Source organism: Mastomys coucha, unplaced genomic scaffold (assembly GCF_008632895.1).
Source record: "Mastomys coucha isolate ucsf_1 unplaced genomic scaffold, UCSF_Mcou_1 pScaffold15, whole genome shotgun sequence".
Classification (NCBI taxonomy): domain Eukaryota; kingdom Metazoa; phylum Chordata; class Mammalia; order Rodentia; family Muridae; genus Mastomys; species Mastomys coucha.
Window position 1 is genome coordinate 116,574,539 of NW_022196897.1, and position 26,879 is coordinate 116,601,417.

General features: G+C 46.1%; 2 protein-coding genes across 2 annotated transcripts in view; one reads left to right on the forward strand and one right to left on the reverse strand.

Moving 5' to 3' along the window:
- Atrn (attractin) overlaps nt 1–10,548 on the forward strand; it is a 114,924-nt gene extending 104,376 nt beyond the window's left edge. The window contains exons 27-29 of the mRNA XM_031371927.1: nt 1,344–1,451; nt 3,352–3,466; nt 6,015–10,548. Coding sequence (XP_031227787.1) covers nt 1,344–1,451; nt 3,352–3,466; nt 6,015–6,139 — 348 coding nt within the window. The 3' untranslated portion in view covers nt 6,140–10,548. The remainder of the gene's footprint in view (nt 1–1,343; nt 1,452–3,351; nt 3,467–6,014) is intronic.
- A 10,303-nt stretch (nt 10,549–20,851) lies between these two features.
- On the reverse strand, nt 20,852–25,421 carry Gfra4 (GDNF family receptor alpha 4). The gene is made up of 5 exons (XM_031373260.1): nt 25,370–25,421; nt 23,718–24,072; nt 23,559–23,668; nt 23,346–23,480; nt 20,852–22,585 (listed from the first exon to the last, which is right to left on the reverse strand). The coding sequence occupies exons 1-5, from the start codon at nt 25,419–25,421 to the stop codon at nt 22,254–22,256; spliced, it is 984 nt and encodes a 327-aa protein (XP_031229120.1). The 3' UTR covers nt 20,852–22,253.
- Nucleotides 25,422–26,879: the final 1,458 nt, after the last annotated feature.

The following is a 26,879-nucleotide window of genomic DNA, read 5'->3' on the forward strand; positions in this document are numbered from 1 at the left end:
GACCAGGCTGGCCTTGAACTCAGAAATCCGCCTGCCTCTACCTCCCAAGTGCTGGGATTAAAGGTGTGTGCCACCACTGCCCGGCCTGATAGAAGTTCTTTACCTACCTTTATCTCCTGTCCTCTTGGCAGAGGTTCTAGAGAAGTGCTGCAGTGGGATAGCAACTGTCTTCCTGTGACCCTGCATCTATAGTATTACAGAACCCAGACTGGGTTTGCTGAGTTAACAGAAATTCTTTCCAGGTTCAGTAGAGAGATGTGCTGACACATATTAGGTCATCTAGTCTTTCAGTAATGCTCAGAGACTGCAATAGGATAAGTAACAGCAACTTACAGAACAAAGGAAACTTCTTACATTTATGGACATTATAAGGGAGGAGTCTACATGTAGCAGAGCAGTGGAGGTATTAGGATCTGAGATGATCTAACAACAGGAATCTATTACTGGATTTTAAGTAAATTTTAACATAAAGTTTCCCAAACAGTGATGATTTATGTAGGTCAGGGTCCCATCTCCTAGAAGGTGGGTTGGAGCAAGGCCAGTTTGTCTCCCACAGCTTAACCTCAGAAGACCTCATATCATTGGTGACGTAGGAATGAATGCCCCCATTCCGTATCTGAGGTGTGTGCTGTCATATCCCATTTGACCCAATGTGAGAACATTTCAAGTCGTGTGTGGTTGGGTAAGGGAGGAGTAGAAGAAGTTCAGAGTCATCCAGTAAGTTCAGGGCCAGCCTGGGCTACATGAGACACTCTCTTATAAACACACACACAAATCTCATTTAAAGAAGACATTGAAGCCTTGATACATTGAACACCTATCCTTATGTATCCACCCCGCCCCCAAATCTAGAGTCCTTCATGTTCTTGTCCTCTGCAGTACCACATTCATTAGTGTTCTCAGCAGCATCTCTCTCAGGGGAGAGTAGTCTTACATCCTGTCAGCCATCTTTTTTATTGTTGTTGCTCTGGGAACAGGTTCAGGTTTTAACACAAAGCAAGCTAGAGTGATTTTAATGTAGCAACAAAAATATAAAAAGGTAAGTCTCTGCCCTTTTACATACTCAACTAGCAGATATTATAGCATTATATCCTTTACTATTTTAACTTTTATTTCTTACTGGTAAGGACTTTTTATAAAAATATAATAGTATTAACACATCTAACAAAATTTGATACCTTGTGCTACCTAGCACCGTGTCATGTCCAGTTTTCCTCAGCTGTCACAGAAGCAACACTGCATCTTATCAGTTTGAATCAGTGAGAATGCAGTATTTTAATATCTAGTATTCACTAATAAAATCTCAGTACTAAGCATATTAATAATACTATATTATTTATTAGCAACTTCTTCGGGAGATGCAACAGATGGCCAGCCGTCCCTTTGCTTCTGTAAACGTTGCCTTGGAAACAGATGAAGAACCTCCTGATCTCATTGGGGGAAGTATAAAGGTGAGAAGTGGCTCAAAGATCCATATAGCTTTTCAGAACTCAGGCCTGAGTCTGCCAGGCTAGAGATTGCAAGCGCTCTGTGTCACTCCTGTCTCCACTCCTGTTAGTCAGCAGAAAAGTAAAGCTCTGTGGCTTTACTTTTCCAGTTGTTCCTGTCATCAGTCAGCCATGTCAGATTTTAACATGCAAATTAAAGTGTTCTGTGGCATAATACTTTAAAGTTTTTATTTGAAAATATCTAAACTGGGTTAGGTGTGATGGCACTTTAATCTCAGTTCTTAGGAGGCAGAGGCAGGCAGGATCTCTGTGAGTTCCAGAACAGCGAGGCTACATGATGAGACCCTGTATTTTAGGAAAAAGAAAGAGGGGCGGGGAGAAGGCAGCTAAATTGAACTAACACACACACATTTTTTTCAGAGCCCCAGTACTCAATTAAAAGCCGGGCAGGCAGGATAACAGGATTCCCAGAGTAAGCTAGGCTAGCCAGAATTGGTGAGTTCTCAGCAAGAGGCCCTGCCTCAGTAAGTAAATTGAAGAACAACTGAGGGAGATGTGCACATGTGCATGCATACCCACACATGCACTTACAAACACATACACACACATGCACACACCATTTGTCACCACATTTAGAAGCTGGAATCTTTGTGCACCTTCTTAGACTATAAAATGTAGCTACTACTGGTGGCACATGCCTGTAATCTCAGTACTTGAAGTACGATGCAGGAGAATCACTGCAAATTCGAGACCAGCCTGGGCTACTGAACAAGATTTTGTCTCAAGAAAACTAAAACAATACAAAAGTGTACTGTGGGGGGTTATTCTAATGCCAGTGTTTATGACAGCAGCACATTCATAACAGAGAGTAAAAGCAATCAAGGACTGTCAGTGGGTGGGTATATATGCAAAGGAGCAAGTTACTACTAGAAATTGTTTTCTAATGTATGCTACAGCATAAACAAACCTTAAGTCGTGCTAAGTAAAAGATGCTGTATCATTCCACTTACCCATCCAGAATAATCAAATACACTGAGACAAAGTAAAATAGTAACTTCCAGTGGCTTAAAAGAAAAGACCAAGGAGGGAGGAGAGGAGGGAGAAAGGGAAGAAAGGAGGGAGCCAGACTTCGTGCCTCACAGCACCAAGATGCTGAGACAGGAGGGTTACAAATTGAAGACCCTACTGGGCTATATAGTGAGAAGCAGGACTTACTTGAGCTGTCTTTCTAGGTCATAATCTCTCATTGGGAGGAGTCAGGGAGGAACTTGAGAAACCATGGTGGAATGCTGTTTTCCTCCTTAGCTTTGTCTTCTCATCTTATTTTTTACTGTATATGGGTGTTTTACCTGCTTATATGTCTGTGTACCACATACATGCCTGTAACCACAGAGGCACTAGGTGCCTGGAATTGGAGTTCCAGATGGTTGTAGGCTGCGCTGTGAGTGCTGGGAACTAAACTCAGGTCCTCTACATGAGAAAGTGTTCTTAACCATTGAGTTATCTCCCCAGCCTATAAAATTCTTTTTTAAAAATAAAGTCTGCAACAGAGAATGAATATATTTTCTAGAGCTGAAACATTCAGTAAATGGATGAAGAATCCATTTGGTGAGCTTTCACAAGCTCTTAAACCCTACAGATTTATGACCTAGTGGCTGGGAAATGAATATAAAACAGGTAGCTCTCTCCATCATATCTGGGTCTGCTTGTGCCAAGTGTGCAGAACTGTGCAGCAGGTCACCAGACAGACTGCCAGCACTGACACCAAGAAAGCCACTGGCGTGGGCCTCCCTAGCACTCACACAGCTCTGGAGCAGTGCCTGTGGAGACCTCCTGTGACCTTACAAGCACCTGACTCTGCAGAGTGTGGGTGAGTTAAGGTGCTTCTGTTCTCTTCCTCCAGACTGTTCCTAAGCCCATTGCCCTGGAGCCCTGCTTTGGTAACAAAGCCGCAGTCCTCTCTGTATTTGTGAGGCTCCCTCGAGGACTGGGAGGAATCCCTCCTCCTGGTCAGTCAGGTGAGTAGATAACACACAATGACAGATATTGGTCTGTGAAGGACTAAGTCTTAGACACTTCTTCTGGTGTAGAACCTAGGTATGGGGCCAGTGCACAGTGCTGCCTCTGGCACAGAGCTTTAGTGAGACAATTCTGTAGTCCCCAAACTGTGTTCTGAGCACTGACATTCCTGTCCTGGGGTGGAAGTCCAGGACCCTCCTCACAGTGCACAGCTTCCTCTGCCATTCATGCTTCTGGTCCCCTTGACTCTATTGATCCCTGCTTTTTTTTTTTAAAAACCTTTGTTCTTATCTCAAATTTAGGCTTTTTCTTCCTTGATAAGCTCCTAATCATCTCCAGGCCTCTGGCTTCCAGCCATGACCTCAAAGCTTGTGTTGCCCAAGTACATAGTTCTAGCCATGCTCCACAACTTGCTATGAAGCCTTAGCTGGACTAGTGCTCATCATAGGCCAGGCAGTGGTGGCTCATGCCTTATGTCCTAGCACCAGGGGTGGGGGGTGGGGTGGGGGGCGGATATTGGGAGGAGGTGGGGAGGCAGGCAGACCTCTGAGTTTGAGGCCAGCCTGGTCTAAAGAGTAAATTCCAGGACAAGTAGAGCTACATAGAGGAAACCCTGTCTCAAAAAACCAAACAACAACAAAAACTCATTACATAGCCCAGGCTGACTTCAAACTCATAGTTATCCTCCTACCTCAGCCTCCAGAGTACTGGGGTTACAGGTGTGACCTTTCATGCCCAGCTTGTTTTAAATATAAGGCATAAAAAAGTATTATGAAAACATAAAGGACATTTTGAAAATTATAATTCTACTGGATTAGTGCAGACCAACTTTCATTTCATTGAAATAATGATATAGCCTTTGGAGGTAGGAGGAGCCTCTACTGTTTTCAAGCCACATTTGTAGCCAAGGATGACTTTGAACTTCTGATCATCCTGCCTCCTCCTCCTCAGTGCTGAGGTGCATCACTACTCCTGGTTTATGTGGCACAGAGGCTCAAACCCACGGCCTCATGTATGCTAGGCAGATACTCTACCAACCAACCTACCCACAGCTCCTAGATGTATACTGCATATTACAAATATTTATTCTTCAGCATGTTTTTTTTTTTAAAAAAAAAAAATCTCTACAGGAAATAGGTACCAGTGGTGTTTTAGGGCAGGAACAGGAGGAAATTATTTTTACTATATGCTTTTTTAAATTACTTACATGCTTATATTTTTATGTGCATTGGTAATCTGCCTACATGTATGTATCTGTGAGGGGATCATATCCCCTGGAACTAGAGTTACCATGTGGGTGCTGAGAATTGAACCCAGGTCCTCTGGAAGAACAGCCAGGGCTTGTAACTGCTGAGCCATCTCTCTACCCCCTACTATATACTTTTTTATAGTTTTGAATTTTTTTCCATTTGGGTGTTGCTAAGGATCAAATATAGACCTACTATTTTTTTTATAACAATCATTAGTATTTTTACAACTTACTACATATTTTACCAGTATCTTTTATAGATTTCCATCAAACATGTAAGTCATAATTTATATAAACCATGCCTTAAAGCTGGAGGCAGAGAAGGAAGATTGTTCATAGTGAGGTCTAGATGAGCTGGGGCTGTATTGTGGGCCCTGTTGCAAAGGAAAGGCTCTTACTGTAAACACAACCCAGTAAGAAATGCAGTGTAGGACATACCTTAATTCTGAAACTGCATAGGAATGCCTCACGTAGTATTCTGCTTAGGACTATACTCAGGTGCAGCGGTCTGAGGGACCCAGCGTTGTCTCAGCCAAAATAACCTTGAGTTTGTAGGAAAGTGTCCTTTATCTGTGTCCAGCCCTCAAGGGAAGCCTTGTTTGTATATGATGAGTTAGAATCCATTGTCTTCATCTTACTTGGCATCCCCTAGGCACTGAGTCTCTGAATTAACCTTACTTTGAACAGAGTGACGCTGATCTGGCACGCTGGGCAGCATCTCCTGCTTCCAAAGTGCAAGTCTTTGGTAGGCAGAGAAATGGAACAGATCTTACATAGAGATGTAACAGCTTTTCCTTCCTCACCCTTTACCTACTGCTTCTCCCCTCTGGAAATCCTCATGAAGCACTGCTCCCTTCTTGAGGCCCACACGACAGCAAGATTAGCGATGCCAATCTTCCTGTACTTTCTCTTTTTGAGGAAGTGCGTACACACAGTTTTAGTAGCTCACACTAGGCCAGTAGCACAGTAAATCACATCTCACTGTGAAGTAGTGATACTTTCATTGCTACCTTCTGGAAACAGGCAGGAGAAGGTACCACTCAGAGCATGGTTGCACTCTCATCCACTTGCCACCCTGAGGCAGAGCTTTGGTGATGTGCTATGGAGGAGAGAGAATGAGTAGTTAGGTGTGCATACATAAGCTGAAACCATCACCCCGTGGGAAGGGGTGTGACATGGAAAGACTCCCATGAATACCTTTATCTTTCACTAAGGAAATGTAAAAAGGAATCTGAAATTATTTTATAAAAAAGTAAGCTGCTTCATGACACGTGTCCCCTCTTGTGGGTTCTTCCAAGGTCTCGCTGTGGCCAGTGCCCTGGTGGACATTTCTCAGCAGATGCCAATAGTGTACAAGGAGAAGTCAGGAGCTATAAGAAACCGGAAGCAGCAGCCCCCTGCACAGCCTGGAACCTGCATTTGATACTGGGGCAGGAACTCGCCCCCACAGAGGGGCATGTGGTCCACTAAGCTGTCTACAGGGGAAGCTGCAGGCAGGAAGCAGGTGTGGGGCAGAAGACTGGAAACCCTTGAAGCATCCAACTCACGTGCATGATCATACAAGCTGTTTTGACGGTTCACCCCTTCTGTGTCCAGCATCTAACCTTTTACTTCTGTGTAGGAAATAATTTAATTACAGGTCCAGGAGTGGTCTGCTCTACTCATGTGTGGAGGAGACCAGTACAGACCCTGTGAGAGCTGAAAGTGATGCTGAGGTCCCTTGTGAAAGCTCCTCTTGGGAATCTCAACTACAGAAGGGATGACCTCGGTCAGCAGCTCTCCAGCATGGTCCTCTGACACTCCTCAGATGAATTGTTCTCATCTGAAGCTCGCTGTCTTTTTACAAGATGTGCTTTTACTCTCTTCCAGGAAGTAGCTTTTTTTCTAGCTGAGAATTAATAATGATCTTTCTCTTTGGAAGTCATATCAAAGTATAATTGATGGGGGCCTTATTTTGTTTTGTTTTGGTTGGTTTTGTTTTGTTTTGTTGGAGACAGGGTCTCACTGTGTAGTCCTAGCTGGCCTGGAACTCACTATGTAGATCAGGCTGGACTGAACTCACAAAGATCCACCTGCCTCTGCCTCCCAAATGCTAGGACCCCCAGGCCCAGCAAAGAGGGCTGTTCTAAATGTGAAGGTCAATGGAGTTAGAATATAAACAAATGCAACTTATAATTCTCTTTAGAAACTTGATTAATTTAATTTTAATCCATTCTTCTCTTTCTCTCACTCTGTCTTACACACATGCACATGTGCACACACACACTAAGTGCCTAGACTTTAAATAGATCTAGCAATTGGAACATTAGTAAGCCTAAGTTTTTACATGATTGCATTCCTACATTCTTGTAAAATTTAAGTAACTACCATTGCAGTTTTGTTTTTTTTTTTAAGTCTAACTTGCACCCAAGAAAGAGTAATTCTCATCCCAAGAAACATTTACTAGGGAATACTAGCAATAGGGACTGAATGACCCCCAGCCCCAGCCTAGTGTCACTTTAGGCCTGATGTTTGATCAGCCCTCTGGGCTCCTTCTGCCAAGGCACCCCAGAATGCACTTGCCCTTGTCATGTGCCTCTCAGGCAGAAGAGAGCACTGACACCTGGGACACCTGGCTCTGTCTTCCTACAGCTGCTCGCACTGACCTGTGGGAACCTGTGGGTCATCCCCAGGCTGAATGGAATACACACTAGAAGAGGGATGGTGCCTGGCATTGGGGAAAGGGATCTGGTTCCGTCTCCCCTGGGTAGGAGCTGGTCCAGACTCCTCCTGACCCAGCTGGGGGCTGTGAGGAGGTGGTGAATGCTCATGAGGATGAAAAGCACATGAGGAGACTGGAAGGGACAAGACCTGCTTCCAAACAAGATTACCCTGTTAGGAGGAGTGAGTGGTCCTTTGCTCTGTGCCCAGGACCTTGCCTGGACATTGCATTTCCCCATTTATGGTGCTCAGTATTCTGGCATTATGAAGCAGCCTCACACCTGTCCTCTCCTGCTTCATGTCCTACAGTTCTGCTATTACCTGACTAGAATAGCCCTCTAGGCAACAGTGCTCAAATGTATGAGTTTGGAGAAGTTAGCAATCAGAAGAACAAAAGCTGTAATATCTCACCTTTAAATGCAGTGCTGAAGAGGGAGCCTTTCTCTAAGCCCCACACTAACCCCATTCCTCCCAAGACTCTTCTGAAGTGACATTTCCAAGCTGAACCATAAATCACTGATGCACAACACACTGCTGTAAGACTCACCTCTCAAAACACGACTCTTCACATCACTATTAAAGAGCAGAAAGTTCTAGAAATGATCCCAGCCTCATCCCCTATGCAGTTAGGAGCTCCCTACATCACTACCAAAACCCAGCACATAACTATCTGTGTGGTCTAGCCTTCCATCTCTGTAACAACCCAGGGGACTCTTGGCCAAAAGAAAGAAAGGGAAGTCACACTAGGGCTTGTCCATATGTAAGGAAATTCCCCCTCTGCTTTGCTCAAAGGACCAAATTTCTTTGGCCAAAGAAGTTGCTTCTATGTTAGTCCAATACTTTGAAATAATACATACCATGGCTCCCACCTACCTGCTTATGTCCCCCCACCCCCACCCCGCTTAGGGATACTGTTTGTTCTTTCAAAAGAAGCAAATGGCATTTATTTCTGTTCCTGTAATGGAGAAACAGCCAGCTTCTCCTGCATCTCCTTTATAGCCAACAGCTCCCTTCAGGCTTAAAGCAGAGGGGAATGGCAGGGAAGAAGAGCTCAGCTCAGAGCCAGTTACCAAGATGGACTGGAGTTGTGACCCAGTAACTGTGTCACGAGAGAACATGTATATAAAATAGTCATGAAGACACTGACCTTGCACTTGTACATAACTATACTGTAGTGTCCAGAATGTTCAGACAGACATTCAGGGTGTACATAAACAGAAAAGTATCATAATGTATTTTTATTAAACTTTAACATCTGAGTTTCACCTAATCTGTTTCTGTGCCATATACTGGGTATCCAAGCTCTGGAAAGTCATCTTACCAGGCCCTGATGTGTTGATAAGGCACTGTACACCATGCTGGTGTGTTCCGTAGCCTTGTGCCATTAGGAACTAAACAATGATTCAGCTCTTAGAATACCTAGGAAGAGAGCAAGTGCCGTGACACACAGCTGTGAGCCATTCAGAAGACAGAGGCAGGAAGAAAGAATTCAAAGATGGGGCTGGAGAGATGGCTCAGTGGTTAAGAGCACTGGCTGCTCCTGGACAGGACACCAATAAAGTTACCAGTACCCTCTGGTGGCTCATAACCTGTGACTACAATTCCAGATAACCTGACACCCTCTTCTGGCCTCCTCGGGTGCCTGTGGTGGTGCACTTGGTGCACAGCCAACACAAAGACAAAACAAAAATAAAGAATTCAAGAATAGCCTGGGCGACATAGCAAGAGCCTGTCTCAAAACAAATGAACCTATGAAGAGCCAGGCAGTGTGTCTATTTACATGGCAGTACACAAGAGAACTCAGGAAGCAAGAGTGTTCATCACTTTTGTAATTTCAAATGCTCCTTGTGATTTCTGGCATCTCTGTGGGGTGAGTTGTTCTGTTACTCTTTAAATTCAAAGACTGTCACCTATGAACGTCAGACTTTGCAAAGGGGCTCTCTCAGCTACACTGTTGTGGCTTTGTCTAAAATTTTAATGACATTTCTGAGAACCATGTTCTTTTTATACTAAAAACTGGGGATGGGAGGGCTCATTTGTTGATAATAGCACTATTTCCCAGCACCTCAGCCTCCTGTCCCCGTCCTGGTCTTCCCTACACAGTCTGGAGAGGGCTCTGAAAGGTCCAAAGAGTGTGACAGGAAAGCAACCCATTGCCCCCTGACCTAACCTGGAAGAAGACTGTCAGCAAAAGGAAAATACCAGAATATCTGGAAGGCTCAAAGTGTAAGATCGGATCTCTTTAGGGAATTGGATAAACAAGAGCAGAGCGCCTCTAGTAGGTGACAATGCAGCCTGCCAGCGCCTGTCCTCTTTCTACACAGCAGAGTGTGCACGGTGAGAAAGTGATTCACCTCCTTGGGGGATGGTGCTGTTTTTATGAAAACCTTTGACCCTTGGTGTCCTTTAATTGATCTGTTCAACAAATATTTACTAAACACTTCTAAGCTAAGCTAACATTAGGGCAGTGACTGAGGGGAAGACAACTGTCATCCTAGGATGGCTTCCTGGAAGCAGAACCAAGAAGCCAAAAGGTTCTTCCAAGGGTGAGCCTTGGCTCCCTGAGGAAATCTGAAATGTTGACCCTGGTCACAACCTCCCAGCACAGCTTTGGAATGAGACATCAGCATGGCCTCCAGCTGAGCAGAGGCTCTGGAGCTCCACACCCTGCCTGCAGGGAGCCCTCGGGTGCCCTCCAGAGTGCAGAGAGAAACTGGCACCTTCTCTCCTAAAGGCAATAACAGAAGCTGCTCTCAGAACTTGACTGCACAAAACACTAGTGAAGCCTGCTGAACTAATTCTGCCTCTGGATATCTTTTCTGGTTCTTTACAGTTGTTTTGTTTTGATCCAAGCTTAGTTTGTTAATATGTGTAATTTAGCATCTGTTGCACTTGTGTAAATATGAAGTAAGTATTGTAAACTATTTAATTGCTGGGATTGTTGGTGTTATACATTTAGGACTGCAATTTTTTGGTATTTTTTGTATTGTAAATTAACAGCTAATTTAATCAGGAACAAGAGAATTAAGGGGGGTCTGCATTTTAAATGCAAATGTGAAGCACTTGTATATAAACAAAAGTAAATACTGTAATACAAAATTCCTTCTGAAATAAAAGTAGATCTGGTAAAAATGTGGGGTTTGTTCTGAATATATAATGCTGGTTGCTTTATTTTGTGTTTACACTTTAGTCCTTATGTTAGCAGTGAGGAGACAGAGACACAGCAGTGCATTGCCACCCTTGGCAGCCGGATGAATCCCCTAGAGTAGGGACTGCAACTCGAGACTCTTGGCTTCCACACTGAAAAGTTTCAGTTTATGAAGCAGAGCTTAGTAAGTTTAGTGAGGAGTTTAAGGACTTCTTTTAACGTTTGTGTCTGCGTATGTGGGTGTATATATGACACCGCATGCATGTGGAGAGCAAACAAAAACTTAATGGAAGTGGCCTGAAAAACAAACTCAGGACTTCAACCTTGGCAGCATGAACCTTTACCTGATGAGCCATCTCCAGTCCCAGATTTAAAAACATTTACTTGCTTAGGGTGTGTGTGTGAATGTATGTGCCACAGCACACAGTGGAGGTCAGAGCACAACTCTAGGAATCAGTTCTCTCTTACCTTGTAAGACCTGGAATTCAAACTCAGGTCAGACTTATCAGTGAGCATCTCTTTGACGTCATAAAGATATTTTAATAGGGTGCTAGAGAGATGGCTCAGTGATTAAGAGCACTGTCTGCATCTTCCGTAGGTCCTGAGTTCAAATCCCAGCAACCACATGGTGGCTTACAACCATCTGTAATGAGATCTGATGACTTCTTCTGGTGTGTCTGAAAACAGCTACAGTGTACTTACATATAATAAATCTTTTTTAAAAAGATATTTTAATAATAGACTTAAGTAAGCTGAGGGGTGCTGGGCATGGTGGCAATCTAGGCCAGCCTGGTCTACACAGCTTCCAGGACAGCCTTTACTTCCTCAACCCCAATCAAGCAGAGGGGTTAGAAGAGAGTAAGACTGCTGGAGAGCATCATGCAGACTTCTCAAAAGGAAAGCTGTAGGAAGACCAAATTGGGAAGAGAGGCACAGCTTGTTGAGTGGTTTGGTTTGGTTTTGGTTGTTATTGTTAAGTTAGTTGAGTAGTCTTTACTTTCACAACACTGATACAGGATGATGGTGAGGTTTGATTTCAAAGGGTTGTTAAGAAACATATGTGAGCCAGACCAAAAAATAAAATAAAATAAAATAAATAGAAAGAAAAACCACGTAAGATCACCAGACAGTTCTGAGAGGCACCTGGCAAGATTGCAATTGATAAGATCCCCAGGACCCAGTCATATCGATTCAGACCTTAAGTCTGAGTCATTGTTACTTTAATATAAAAGTGTGTATGAGAGGCATATTAACTCAGTTGGCAGCTTCGACAGCAAATATTTTTAATTGTTCCTGGATTCTGGTTTTTCATCTGGTGAAGGTTTAGTCAGACTCCAGGGTAAGATTCTTCTCCCTGTCGTGTCCCCATAATTCCTCTGTCTTTACATCTTGCCTCATTCTCAGCTTGATTAGAGCCACTTCAAGGTGTAGTGGGGAGACTTCCTATAGGCTTCATCCCTGTTACATGATGCTAGACTGAGGCAGAGGATTGCTGCAGGCTCAAGGCTAGCCTGGGTTACATGGAGAGACTCTTGTCTCAACAAAACCTAGCAGTGACAATGCTGTGTGCTCACCCAGTTCTTGTGGTTGAACTATATTATTCCACATTACCCTGGCTCTGAAAATTAGGTTGGGTCCACACTGGGCCATGGCTGATAAAATGTTGGAAAAGTGATAACACCAGACTTTTGCACAGAAAAACTCCAGGGGCCTTCCCTGGAGTTCACAAGTTAAAGTGTTGGCAGGAACATGGGTCCCTGAAATACCACATACACAAAAACTACCTGATCAAGAAGAGCTATTCTGGGTATCTGTTCCTAAAATTCCTTCCCAGAGAGAAATGTAAGCAATGCCTGTCCCTTCAAGGGTCCCAGCAAGAAACTAAGGCACAATTCCACCAAAGTTCACTAGAAAACCAGTGAGTTTATTTGGCTTCCTTGCAAAACATAGATGAGGTATTACTTACAGAAGTGTGGATACTCCTCCCCCTAACAATCCATACCCTGAAAAAGCCTTACCCAGCAGGGATGAGGGCTTGCCAGACCCACATAGATGGAGCTCCCAATCCAGTTTTCCCTGGCACACATATAGATGGATGGATGGATGGATCGATCGATCGATCGATAGATAGATAGATAAGTAGGCAGGCAGACAGACAAGACAGCCCAAAAACAGACTGACCAACCTCCAGGTAATGTGCATCTAAGGCAGAGCTGCATACAACAGATAGTAGGGACACTCAGGTGAGAATCTAAGGCCCTACTCCACCCATATATACTGGGGTGTAAGCTGTCAACAAGATTATCTGGGATGATGTTTTTTGCAAGAGGGCACAGCTGAATGCCCCAAGATGGTAGTTGCTTGGCTCAGAGGCATGAAGGCAAGCTGGCAGAGATGAAGGCCTTTATTTTCCAGATCTGAACCCTGGAGCATCATTCACCTGTTACTACACTGAAGACATTTGGCGTTGGTTTCATGGCAGATGACAGGCACTGGGAAAAGTGAAGCAGCAGCCTGCTGAAGGTGGGGTTCTGTCAGACATGGGAGGTTGTTTGGTTAATAATTTGGAAAGCAACAAGTTTTTAGCTGGAGGGAGAAAAGCTGGAGATAACTGTACTTGGTTGATTTTTTTAATATCAATTTTTTATGCATATGGGTGTTTTGCCTGCATGTATGTCTAAATACTACATGTTTGTGGTGCCACAGAGGCCAGAGGAAGTACATTATGACTTGGGTGCTGGAAATTGAACCTCCGTCCTCTGGAAGAACAGCCAGGGCTCCTAACCACTGAGCTCTCTCTCCAGCCCTGTGAGAATATCATGTACTCCAGGCTGATCTCAAATTGGCTTTATAGCCAAGAATGATCTTAAATTCTGATCCTCTTGTTCTCTCCTCAAAAGTATTGGGATTACAGGCCTACACCATTGTGTTTCCTTGAGCAAGTCATCACAAGTTGAGTTCTAAGCCAGGTGTAGTGGTTCATGTAGTGACAATTCTGGAATTTTGGTTTCTTTAAAAAACAGAAATATAAGAATGTATTTTCATTTTAATCCCGGGTGTATGATACATATTGAACTGCTTTGGACTGATTGCAGCAGCTATGGCTTTTCTCATGTTCTAGCAGAGGTATGGTTTTGCCAGCTACAGATAGTTTCTGTGATTGTGTGACATCTGGAATTCTGGAAACTCCTCAGATGGTATATAAATGCTAGAGTCCCAATAGGCAGAGTGGATGATTGTTGGTAATTTAGGAGATTGGTTATGGTTTGTTAGTATACTGTCTTGCTTGAAGAAGACACAACAAATTAGATTCAGAGATCTCTATCTCTCTCTCCATCTCTATCTTCCTTTATGTCCTATCTAGTGATGGGGGGGGTAAAACCAAGAGAAAGGGTAGGGGAAAACCCACAAAGTAACAAAGACTGGCTACAAGTGGCACCCAACTTGGGACTCAAAAATGCCATAGAGGAAGCAGCAGGGGATGAAGGAATGGATTGTGGATGTTGCTGCTGGGATAATCCTTGATTTGCTCCCAGAGGGGATTTTGTGGGGTCTTGTTGTTTGCTTTGATTTGCTTTGTTTTTGCTTTTCTTCTTTATATATTCTGTTTTTTAAGTAGGTTGGAATATGGCAAAGCAGCTGGAAAATTTTTGGGTGAAAATGGAGCAGCTTGAGAAACAAACACAAAATTTCTGAAATGGGAAAACAAAAGGTGTCACTCTACTCTCTTTTCTAAAAGGCTTACAGAGTTGGCAGCAAAACTGGAGAATTTGTAGGTGGAGATGGAAGCTCTTGGGAGGCAAGAAGCATGGGAAAAGAGAACAAAAGGCTTACTCCCAGTGACTAAGAAGGGTGCAGTAGTTTCCCAAAGAAACTGCACTGGAGGGCCATCGGGCCAGAAAAAAAGCTGAACAAACAAACACACAAACAAAGGACAATCTGATGAAATAGCCCATCTCAAGAGAAAGCGTTAAATCTTAAACCAGAATTCTGACAGAGTGGGAGGAGGGGTGGTTGGGGGTTACAGAGATCACCATCAGCTTTCCTAGTAGTCAGTCATACAGCACATGCCTGCTAATGGTGTGGAACAAGATTAAGGTGAAATAGGATAGCATCCTATAGAAATGATAGGTCTAGGGTGTTTTTAAAAGACCATGATTTTGGGCTGGCAAGATGGCTCAGCAGGTAAGAGCACTGACTGCTCTTCTGAAGGTCCTGAGTTCGGATCCCAGCAACCACATGGTGGCTCACAACCACCCGTAATGAGATCTGACGCCCTCTTCTGGTGTGTCTGAAAACAGCTACAGTGCATTACACTGGAGTGAGCTCTGCTGGAGCAAGCAGAGGTCCTGAGTTCAATTCCCAGCAGCCATCTGTACAACTACAGTGTACTCATACACATAAAATAAATAAATAAATAAATAAATAAATAAATAAATAAATAAAGGCCATGATTTCATATGAAATGCACTCTCCTTATGTGGAACAAATTCTAAATATCTGGGCTACATGAAATAGAATCCCTTCCCAAGATAGGAAGGGACTGGTGATGGCTATACTAGAGGCTGTCAGTCGTTGCAATGGTTAACATGGTGGAGGAAAGAAGCTGTAAATATTGAACAGTAAAATAAGAGTGAGGGGAATTAATATAGTAAAAGACCAGTTGCTCCGTAAAGGGCAGTACTCTAATGTACAAGAACAGACTTAGTGTTATGAAACTACTATAGATCAGTGTTGCCTCAGTGGCTATAACACCTTGGGACAAAGGAGGAGCCAAGAAAAAGTTCAGTTCATTTACAAAGAGTATCCAAGGCTCTGGAGAAGCCTTCACTGGTGTTTTTACAAAGATTAGTCTCAGCTGTGAACAAAGCCCTATCAGATCCTGACACAAGGCAGGTGTTGATAGAGACCTTGGTGTATGGCAATGCAAATACCGTATATAAAAAAGTCACTAGACCTTTAAAGACATGAGCAGTGCCTATGGATAAGTGAATAAGGAATAAGACCAATATTGGTTTTAATGTGTACCATGCTATCATTGATCAAGCTGTAGCTAGAGGTCTCTAATGTCAAAATGCCCTATGCTTCAATTGCAGCAAATACGATCATTTGCAAAGAGACTGTGACCTTTGCAAGACCTTTAGGTCTCAGATCTCAAAACGCCTGATGCTTTAATTGTGAGAAATATAGTCATTTGCAACAAAATTGTACACAAGACATATTTAAGGGCAATGGTTTTTCTAAATATAAACCAGAAAGAAGGCCTAGGTTTTCAAGGGTATGCAGACAATGTGGCCAGGGTTGCTACTGGACCAATGAGTGTAGATTCAAAGAAATATTCAAGGTAACTTACTACCATCAGAAAATGGCCTTGGGAGCCTAGCTTGAGGCCCTGCAGCAAAAACTATGAGCCATTTCAACCAGGGAGTTACATGCAGACTCAAAACCTTCACTGGACACTGGAGATTTAATGCTATTGCAGGCAGCATGGCTCTAGACTTGGCCACAGATAAACATCTTACTCTACCCCCCAAAATTCAATGTTATAAAATAGCTCTTGGAGTTAATGGTCTTTTGCCCTCAGGGACAGTAAGGACGATCTTGGGAAAGAGTGGATTGACTTCCTAAGGATTCATTATGCATCCAGGAAATATATATAAAGATTTCAAAGGAGAAATTAAAATTGTGGCATATGTAAAGGTAGAGATGCAACTTAACATAGGCGATGAGGTGGCTCAGCTGCTATGGTTTCTCTACGTCAAAGGCAAAGCCACCTCAGCAGACAGGAGGGGCCTGAAAACCTTGGCCACTGACCCAGAAATTGCTTATCTCATTGAAAATGTCTCTTTATAATTTCCCTCTACACAGCACAATTAATGGCTTAAAACAGAAGGGGAGGGAATGTCACAATTCTGCAATTTTGGTTTCCTTAAAAAATACAGAAATATAAGAATGTGTTTTCACTTTAATCCTAGGTGTGGGGATTTGCCACAGACTGGGGTTTCTTACGGGGTCCCTTGTTCCACAGGACGATGGGTTCTTGCCAGGTGTGCACGGGATTCGGCTTTGACAAACAAACAATGCAAGTGGTGTAAGGCTGAGTGTATTTCTTTAAAAATGACATGAGGCTTTTACAATCATTGCAAAAGAGAAATGAAAAATCTGGCAGGTCAGTAGTCGAGGTACATCTGAGGCCACCTAAAACACACTGAATCTAAAACATCAGCCATCTCCTCTGGACTGGTGCAGCAACCCTGGGCTCTGAGCACACTCGGGCCGCATGGGCTGGGCCGGAGTCCCAGGGTGCTGCGGGTGCGGGAGCCAGGAGGGCAGAGGCTCGAATCTCGAATCTTCAATGCTGAATGCTTGAATCTCGAATGCTCACTCTCTCAAATCTCAACTGGTGCTGCACCCCCCGGGCCCAAGCGCTCTAGGCCCAGGGGGGCTACTGACTGCATAGATCTAAGTCCTAATCCACCTAAGCTCTGGTTCTAGTCCAAGTGCAAGCAAGTCCTAATGTTGAAATGCAGACTTCTGAATCTAGAATGCTGAATGTAGACTGCCTGCTGCTCAATGCTCTATGCTGTCTCTTTCTGTAAGCTTTAATGCCCTACCCAAAATGCTGGAGGCAATTAGTTAGAATGGCTTAACATTCCAGGGTTTAACTAGGATGTTAGAACATTGGTGAAGGTCAAAGAGCAATGTCCAAATTTTCTCTTTCTTGCTATAAAGAAATGATATCTTGGTGGGCCCCTAGCACTCAAGTACGAGGACATATCTGGGCTACCTCTGAGTTTGGGGTGCCAGGCGACAATGCGGAGGCAGGAGACTGACTTTCCTTGAGGTTTACGCCTCAAATACCGCCGTCATGCAAACTGTGCGTGGCAGGGATTAGGGCTGCTTTGGACTGTTCCCAGCAGCTGACTATGATTTGCCTCGTGCTCTAGCAGAAGTATGGTTTTTGCCACCTGGAGATAGTTTCTGGGATGGTATGACATTTGGAATTCTGGGAACTTTTCTGAGGGTATGTAAATGAGGCCCTAATAGGGAGGGTTGGTGGTTGGTGGTCATTGTGGTGGGGGGCTATAGTCATTCTGGGGGGTATGTTGTGGTTAGTAGTCTTGCTCAAAGAAGAAACAAGAAGACATTAGATTCCGAGATCTCCCTCTTCCTCTCTTCTTCCTCCTCCTCTTCACCCCTCTCTCTGCCCTCTCCCCACCTCTGCCCTCTCCCCACCTCTGCCCTTCTTTCTCTATCTAGTGACAGGGGGATAAAGGGTGGGAAAAAGAACCTACAGAGTAACACAGACTGGCTACAAGTTCATGCCTAGAATCCTAGGACTTTGATGTTTAAAGGTTTGTTTTTATTTTGTGTACATGAATGTTAAATGTACATACATGTTAAATGTATGTATGTACATCATATACTTGCCATGCCTACAGAATACAGAAGAAAGTACATTATACCCTTGAATGGGACTTACAGTTGTGAGGCAGCATGAGGATGTTGGGAACTGAACCCAGTTTCTCCACAAGAGCAGTAGGTGCTCTTCACTGCTGAACCTTTCCTCTAGCCCCAATCCTAGCATTTAGGAGGCTGATGTAGGAAGATTATCCCAAGTGTGAGGTCATCTTGGGTTACATAATGAGTTCAAGACCCATCCTGGCTCCAGAGTAGGACCCTGTCTCAAAAACATGAGGGTGGAGAGATGGGTTGGCAATGAAGAGCACATACTGTTCTTCCAGGGGGTCCAAGCCTGGTTCCAAGCAACTCCATCTCCAGAGGATCCTAAGCCACCTTCTGGCTCAGCTTCATGGAGGGAACAAGTATGTGGTTGTCTGAGATGAGTGTGCCAAATGAGCAGCAGGAGAGTTTTGCTATGGCTAGCACAAAGTGGGCTGAAGAGCAGGAATATTCCAGTGGCTAAGTTGGTCTGAGCAGCTGGGCCAGTTTTTGTTTCTTTCCAGCTGCTTAGCTGGTCTCTATGCTTACAGGCTGCTCATTCTGAGTCTTTTTCTAGGAGCCCAGCTTGTCTGGGGGTTGTCTTTGCAGCTGGTCTTGTCTAATAGTGACTCTCTGGAGTCTTAACCTCATATATATAGTCTTAGGAAAGGAAGAGCCTAGTTAATCTGATCAGTTTCAGGAACTTCCTGGAGCTACTTTAAATTTACTTTACAAGCTTCCCTGTAGGATGGAGGACTTCAACTCTTTATGAACATCCTGTCCTAAAGCATCGTGTTGTTCCTCTTCTCTTTTACATCCTGTGTCTTGAGAAGTTTGCCTCCAGGGTGGAAGACTTTCAATTCAGAGGACACTGCTGCACAAGTTCCCAGCACCCACCTGTGAACTCAGTGCTCTCCTTTGCTCTAGCCCTGCCCTGTGAGTTTTGTACTTTGCCTTCATAATCTTTCCTTATATCCTTCTTTGTTCTGGGAACTATCTGGTTCATTATTTTGGCATTTTGAGAAAAGCTCTCACTGTACAAATCAGTCTGCCTTAAATCCATCTTTTTGCCTTAACCTCCTTAGTACCGAGATCACAAGTAGATCTTAACACTTGACTCATTTAAGTGTGAGAAAATGTGGACCAGGAAAGCCTAGGAGAGTCTGCAGCCCCATGGCTCTTGTGTTAGAACCACCCTGGAAACTGTACTGCCACTGTCCCTTCTAGAGTTTTGTCAAGAATTTGGTTCATAATTCCACTTACAAAAACAAGTAAGAGAAACAGGAACCTACTCTGAGCAAACAGTGGGTTAACATCTAGAGATCTGTCCCATATCTCCACGCCAGCTGGCAGAACATGTGTAAGGACGGAGGGAACAAGGGCAATCAATCACTCTGAGGCTCAGGCTTGCCCCTTGGGTCAGAAGGAGATGGGGAGGACAGAGATAGACTCAGCTTTGAGACACTGCCAAATAGCACCTGTTTCTGAGAGATGTGATGTCTGCTTCTCTCGTTACCATCCCATCCTCTCCCCTCCTGTGGGTGTTCTGTCCCCTATCAGTTTCACTGGCCAGTGTCCACATTTCCTGTAAAAGTGATTTGGTTTAATGAGCTTGACTATGCCCGACTCCTTTAGGGAGGGTAAGGAAAGGGCAGTAAGGTCAGTAGGTGGTTTGCACAACCACTTTGCACCTGGTTGCTGGGCCCCAAGCCAGAGGAACATACATGAGCCATGAAGTTTCCACTGATAAATCCACAGAATGCTTTTAGCACCTGCTTTTCTGTCTCAGCCTCACTGTGCCACCTGCCAGCTGTGAAATCAGTGCCAACTACAGGTAACCGAGAACCAGGCTCACGGCCAAGACTGCTGTCTGACACTTCCTGGCAGGATGTGGAGGCTGAAAGTTGTGATGGGGAGGACAGAGATGGGCTCAGCTTTAAGGCACCGTGCCAAACAGCACCAGATGGAAACCAGGGCCTTTTTAAGTAGAAGTAACAGAAACCAAACAGTTTTTTTCCACTAGTTTCCTGGGACTGTTGCAGCACTTGCCAGTCTTGGTAGTTTAAAAAACAAAAAAGTTTGTTGTCAGCACTGTGGCAGAGCTGTTCCCCTTTGGAGGCTCCTGGGATGTTACACTGGCTTCAGACATATTCCTTGCCTATGGCTGCATTACTCCAAGCTCTGCCTGTCCTTGAACTACCTCTCTGCACTGGTTTTATAGAGGAAACATGAGATTGTGTTTAGGGCCTGCTTGGGTGGATTCCTCAAGATCTATAATGTAATCACACCTTTACCATTTGAAATGACTCTTCGGTCCCAGTGTGAGCAGCTGGGCCAGTTTTTGTTTCTTTGCCAGCACCTGGCCTTAGGACAGCGACCATCACCAACTTGATTATTTCCACTTCATCTTCCTACTAGCTTTGGAAGGCTTATATCCACACTTTCTATCCAGAATTGTATTTTTATTTAGAATCATTTCACTTTAAAAAAATGTCTTGCTTAAGAGCATTGCAGAGGGCCTGGGTTCAAGTCCCAGGACCCACATCAAATGGCTCACAGCTTCCTGGAGCTCTAGTTCCAGGTGATCTAATGCCCTCTTCTGGTCTCTCTCTCTTTTTTTAAATATGTATTTATTATAATAAAAAAGTTCACTGTAGCTGTCTTCAGATGCACCAGAAGAGGGTGTCAGATCCCATTACTGGTGGTTGTGAGCCACCATGTGGTTGCTGGGATTTGAACTTAAGACCTTCAGAAGAGCAGTCGGTGCTCTTACCCGCTGAGCCATCTCCCCCTCTTCTGGTCTTTATGGGCACCTGCATACATATGGTACATATATGTATACTCAGGCAATACGTACATTTTAATGTCTACATTTTATGCTAAATATCAGTCAAACAAGCAGTGGAGTTGAGCACACTCACATAAGGAAATCAGCAGAGTTCATCCTGTGTTGGAGCCACTTTGTAGTTGTAGTAAGCAGGGAAGAGTGATGCTTTCATTGCTCCCTGGCCCCAACACACCCTGCCTCTCCCCACCCACACGTGCACAGGTGTCCGGTCCCATGCAGGTGGGGAAGGGAATTCTCTTTGTGAAATGGGAAGTGTGGACCCAGCTTCACTCTCACTCTGCTCAATACCTCCTCTGAGAAACCATCCCTCCTACACCAGGTGACCTGCTGGCTGTGACTTTCCTCAGCAAAAGATCCATGACCCACACTGGGCCACTAGCATATCATCCATGAATGCTGGAAAGGAGGCGTGCCTTTCTCGCAGCGATCTCTGCTGAGATGCTGAGAGAATGTAAAGCTCCAGATGGTGGCACCCTTTCTTACCCTTCAGTAGGGCCTTTTCTAGCCTTCGAGCAGCTATGTGAAGACTGACCATCACAAGATCTTTTGAACCCTGGAGTCAGATGTGCTTCAGCCCAGTTTGTTCAGGCATTTCCTCAACCCAGTATGGCCTGTCTGTTAGTTAGGCAAGACCTGGCAAAAGCCCAGAGCTCGCTGATAATGCCAGCAAACACCATCTTTGAGTTTGCAAAGAAACTGCAACACCTGCCCTCAATCTCAGTTGCTGGCTGCTGCTCCAGAGATGGGTATATTCATTCTCAGGTTTTCAGACTCAGGAGTAGTTCTGGAGGTATCCAAGGCCACAGGGGTCTCCACATTTCCAGGTCAGATGACAGAAAACCAGGTTGGTCTCAGTGCACATGGGTTTATTGAGCCACTGCAGGTGCTGGAGAAACCAAAGCAGGGAGAGGCTGGGAAGCCAGTGGATGCTGAGCAGGAGGGTCCTGAGTCTCTCTTTAATATCTACACAACACCATGGCATAGGTAACAAGCAACGTCAGTGCTGGTCCTGGGGCACGGGTAGCCTTAAAGGTGAGTAATGGCTAACTGGGAGGGTGTTTAGGCAGTCTTGTCTGTCAGTCTGTTCACATGACCTCCTTAGTGCCGTGTCTTCTTGGAAAAGGATAGCTCCAAATTCTAGGAGCAGAGACTAGCCTCGTCCTGCTCTGTGAGCCCAAGGGGCCCAGTGAGGCCTCATCTACAGGTGCTTATCTCAAGGACGGTGAAGAAAACACACAAGATGCCTACTGACAGGGGAACACAGGCTTTTCAGTCAGACCCTAGCCTCCGGCCCTCAATCCAGGGGACAGCCTCACAGGGTTTCAGACCTGCAAAGGACAGCAGACCTGAGGGCAAGGGAGTTTCAGCTCAGTGATCAGTAATCTGGAAACATGACAGTCAACTGTGTTGGCCACGGTTCACCTTCCTAATCAGAGCAGAACCTGGAGAGCCAGGACAGTGAGTGCGGACATCGAGGACATGGAGGACACCTTGAGAGTGAGGACAAAATGGAGACCGTTTCTGCCTCCATCTCTTCTCAGGCCACTCAGGCCCCTCACCGTGGCCTGCCTGGGAAGGGTAAGTACAGACAAGAGGGATGCAGAGACTGTCAACTCCCCGTCCTCCCCCCATACCTACCCGTGGGAAACAGCACCCAGCATTCTGGTAGGGGTTCTGCTGGTCCTGCAGAATTGATGGCTGCAAGCTTTCAAAGGCTTGTATGGCACCATCTACGGAGTGGAGAGATCCAGAGAAGGCTTGGCCAGGAAACCCTAGAAACAGCCCCACTCCCTTGGGACAAAATAAGACACCACCTGAAACCTGCAAGGCATGGCCTGAGATGGAAGGTCACTGTGCTAAGAGTGACACACAAAGTGCTAGTAAAGTTGACAAGCGCCCTCCCCATCCTCAACACAATCGGGATTAATAAGAGTTTAACTCTCAGCAACTACGTGGCAGAGACAGGCTTCAAAAAGGCCCCCAGAAATCTGAAACTGAGCCATTCCACCCCGAGGCTAGAACAGCAGCATTATGTTGGAGTACATGGAGGGAAAGGCCTCCCCATTAGTGTCAAAGGAGTCTCAGCCAGCTCCAGGCCCCTGGACATGTTTTAACTCATCCTTTCTAGCCCTCAGAGATTCCTGCACCTCTAGAATTCTTGAGTGATCTGCTATCTGGAAACAGCTACTCAAAGAACCTCAGTTTCCTTCCATCAAAAATGGGCTCACATTAGCCAGCAAGATGGCTCAGCAGGCAAAGGCACTTGGCCACCAAAACTGACGACCCCAGTGCTAACCCGGGGACCCACATGGTATAGAGAAGCTGACAAATTGTCCTCTAACTTCTACCCATGCACCATGGTATGTGCACACAGTCCAACACCCACATCAAATAAGACGCGATGTAAATATTTTAAGGGTCCCCACGGGCCAGGCGGCTTGGACTGGGCCATAGATATCCGTGGTTCCCCGGGATCTCCAGTCCCCTCACCCAAGCAGGGGTTCCCTGTAAAGAGCTTGCGGAAGGCTTCGCACTCTTCGCGCCGGTTTCCGCTGGCCTCACAACCACACCAGGGCGCGACGCGCGCGCTCACGTTGTCCAGGTAGTTGGGGGTGACCACGGTGCCTGCGGGGACCCCCGGGATGTGTGAGGGGCGCCCCAAGTCTGCCGCCCCGCCCGCCCGTCCGAGGCCGCCCAGCGTACCTACGAGGCCTGCGTAGGCGCGCAGACAACGCAGGCCCCCGTCCTCCGAGCAGCGGGCGCGGGAGCCGGGCACCGGAGCGCACGAGGCCTGGAAGGCAAGGAGACGGGGCCTGCTTGCGTCCGGACGCGGGTGAGCAGCCCAGCCCGCCCCGCACGCACCGGCACAGGCGGCTGCGCTCGCAGCGGTCCAGGGGCTTCAGGCAGGAGGGCAGCACCGGCCCGGGGCCCGAGAACGCGCAGGCGGGCGCGAAAGTCTGGCGCCGGCGCTCGGCGCACGCTGGGCCTTCACATCCGCAGAAGAGCAGCGCATGGGTGAGCGCCGGAGGCCCGCGGGCGAAGAAGCGGCGCAGGGCACGGCGGCAGCGGGAGCGCACGCAGCCCCCGGTTCCTCCCGGCTCTGCCCGACCCAGGCATCGTGCCACGTACTCAGAGCGTAGCTGCTGGCACTGCTCGTCTGCTGTGCACGCCTCCGCCGCGTCCACGCAGCGATTCCCGTCGGTGGAGCTCGCAGACCCTGGTGAAGGGCGGGCAGGCTGCAGTCCTCTGTGCTTGCTTCTCCACATTCCACACCCCGGAATTTTTTGGGGGGTGGTATGTATATCCAAACCCAAGGGGAGAGATAAGAAGGGGCATGAACAGGTACTAGGGATATCTACCCAGGTTGTGAATGGATGCAGTACTCGGAGATTGGGCCTGACCTTTCCCCAGAAGCTGAGGTTCAACCTCCACCACCATCTCCAGAAATGGCACGTGCATCCACAGAGGGTCTACTGGGCCCCTTCCATCCTCCCCAGCTCCACCCGACAGGACACTGAGGCTTAATGGACACATTGAAAATGGCACTCCTCATGCTCCTCTTGGCACACTGATGTTTGCTTCTCTGACACATGACACCTGGTTAGTAAATCTATAGGTTTCTGGCCCTCCTTCTTTCCTGACCTGTGCCCCCTGACTCCTGTCCAAATGCTTCAGTGATCTGAGTCTAACCTATCTTTCCCCATTGGGATTCTGGCTCTAGACCACAAAAGGGGATTCTGAGCATTGGATTCTCCAGACAGATACTGTATATTGAACAGCACGTTCAAGCCCTGGCTTCCAGATATGGATTCAGACAGACCAGACCCCTGATGGCAGACCATAGGATTTTATCTTGAGACAGACCTGGACGTTTATCAGTAAGTAGTCTCATTGAAAACATATAAGTCACAGATGACACATTCAGGGAAAAGAGAATGCCTAATTCTGTAGGATTGGCATCAGTAGGCCTGGCAGCTATGTCCGAACTTGCCACTGGACATATGTAAATCCAGCCAAGTCACCAAATTCAGGTTTATGGCACTTCCTTTTCCCACCCTCTTACCTCTCTGGCATCCCAGACTCAGTAAAACTACCTGACCTGGCCTCTCATCCATCACCCTTAAATGTGCTCCTCTCAACATGACATGTCTCCAATCTAAGAGCCACCATGAGTCAGTAGGGAACTCCCGAGAGTAGGAGCTCTGAGGACCACATTTGGGCAGGGGAAGGAACGGAAAAAGAAAGTTTCCCGAGGCACAGGTATCAAGGCTAGAATTGGGAAGGGTGGCTCAGCTGAATGGAAAGGCATTGTATAGCAGGGGCATATTGTGACAGGTCCTCAGCCACAAAAACACAAGCCATTTTTGAGCTTCCCTTTCAGCAACCCAGCTTTTTCTTTAGTCACTCTTACAATCCCACCTTGTCCCTGAGGATTAGGCCAGAGAGGGCATGGGGCAGGGGCCAGGGCCAGGGCCAGGGCCAGAGCTAGGGCCAGGGAGGAGACGGGCTCTCACCCAGCAGCAGTAGTAGCAGCAGCGGCAGTGCAGACTCCAGGCAGCAGGCCATAACGGTTGGCAGAGCCCCAGTTGGACAGATGCCTCTTCCTAGAACCAGCTAAGCCTGGAGGCAGCCAGCACCTGCCGACAGGTGCGCTCCCAGCTTTAGAGAGGAAATAACATCCTGCTCTCTTCACCCTGCTCTCTGTCCCCACCCCCAGACAGCACCTTCAGGTGGATCCAAAGTCACTGAGCCAGGGCTTGAAATTACCTGGAGAGATCCAAGGGACTGGACTACCTGTTGTACACAGGCAGTTGACTCCTAGTGGGAACAGTTAGTTCCTCCTGGGGGCAGGGGTGCGAGGAGCTTCATGAGACTCAAAAATTAAGCAAGAGTTAAACCTCACAAGTCCAGAAAAGCTGAAACGTGTGAGACTCACAAGACCCCCATCTCAAGGTTGTAGGCAATGGCTGAAGGAAGACCTCCCAGCAGGCAGGCTACCTGCCAGCCCTGCGGGGAACTCTGGGGTCACCACCCATGTGTAAGTGGATGTTCGGTGACAGTCATGCCCCTGTAAGTAGTCCCAATAAACTCAAATAAACAATGAGTAAAAATAATGATAAAAGTTCCCCCCAAATAAATATTTGCCAAGTTGCCTAGCTGAGATGAAGAGGCATGTGTGTTGGATCTCCTCAGGAGGCCTCGCGCACCCCATATGACTCCAGGAAAGCTTGTTCCTCCCATGCTGAACCAGTAACTTTAGGAAATCAATTGTTCTTTTGCCTTCTTAATAACTTTACTGTCAGGTTTTTGTTCACTGGTTTTACACGTGTAGAAAAGTTATAGGGACAGTTATAGGTACTACACCCCACCCCACCCCATCCCCAGTTTCTAAATTCTGCTCTCTGACATAGCATAGCATGAGGATCAACACTTGGAAATATTACTATGAAGTATAGACCATTTAAATTCTCCAGTTTTCCCATGTATGCCCTTTTCTGTTCCTAGATCTGGGCCATGGTGGTATACACTGTAACCCTAGCACTTGAAAGCAGCAGTTGGCAAAAGGATCAGGAGTTCGAGGCCAGCCTGAGCTACATTGAGACCTTGTCTCAAAAACAAAGGGTGGCAGGATGGCTCATTGAGTAAAGACTCCTGCTACCAAACCTGATACCCTGAGTTTAGTCTGGATGCATATGGCCGAAGTGAACCAACTCCCTAAAATTATCCTCTGACGAAGCATGAACACACTCACACACAATCAATAAAATGAAGAAAAAAAAACCCCTCAGATTCAGAATCCCCACTAAATTTGTCATGCCTCTTCCCAAATGAGGCAGTCTCTCAGTATTTTTTTTAACCTATATTCTTCCTTTAAACAATGATGTGGAGTGCAGAGGGTGAGTGTGTATGAGTGCCTGACAGCAGTGTCAGGAACTCTGTTCCATCTGGAATTGGCCAGCTAGCCCCATGGACCTGTCTTTACCCCACAGTGGGGTTGCTGCCCTCAGCTTTTCGTGGTATTAC

Coding starts and splice junctions, on each gene's coding strand:
- Gfra4 (XM_031373260.1), bottom strand. CDS start 25,421: ATGGCCTGCTGCCTGGAGTCTGCACTGCCGCTGCTGCTACTACTGCTG. Junction 24,073..25,369: donor GCTGCTACTACTGCTGCTGG/GTGAGAGCCCGT, acceptor GCCCTTCACCAG/GGTCTGCGAGCTCCACCGAC. Junction 22,586..23,345: donor TACAGGGAACCCCTGCTTGG/GTGAGGGGACTG, acceptor TCCACTCCGTAG/ATGGTGCCATACAAGCCTTT.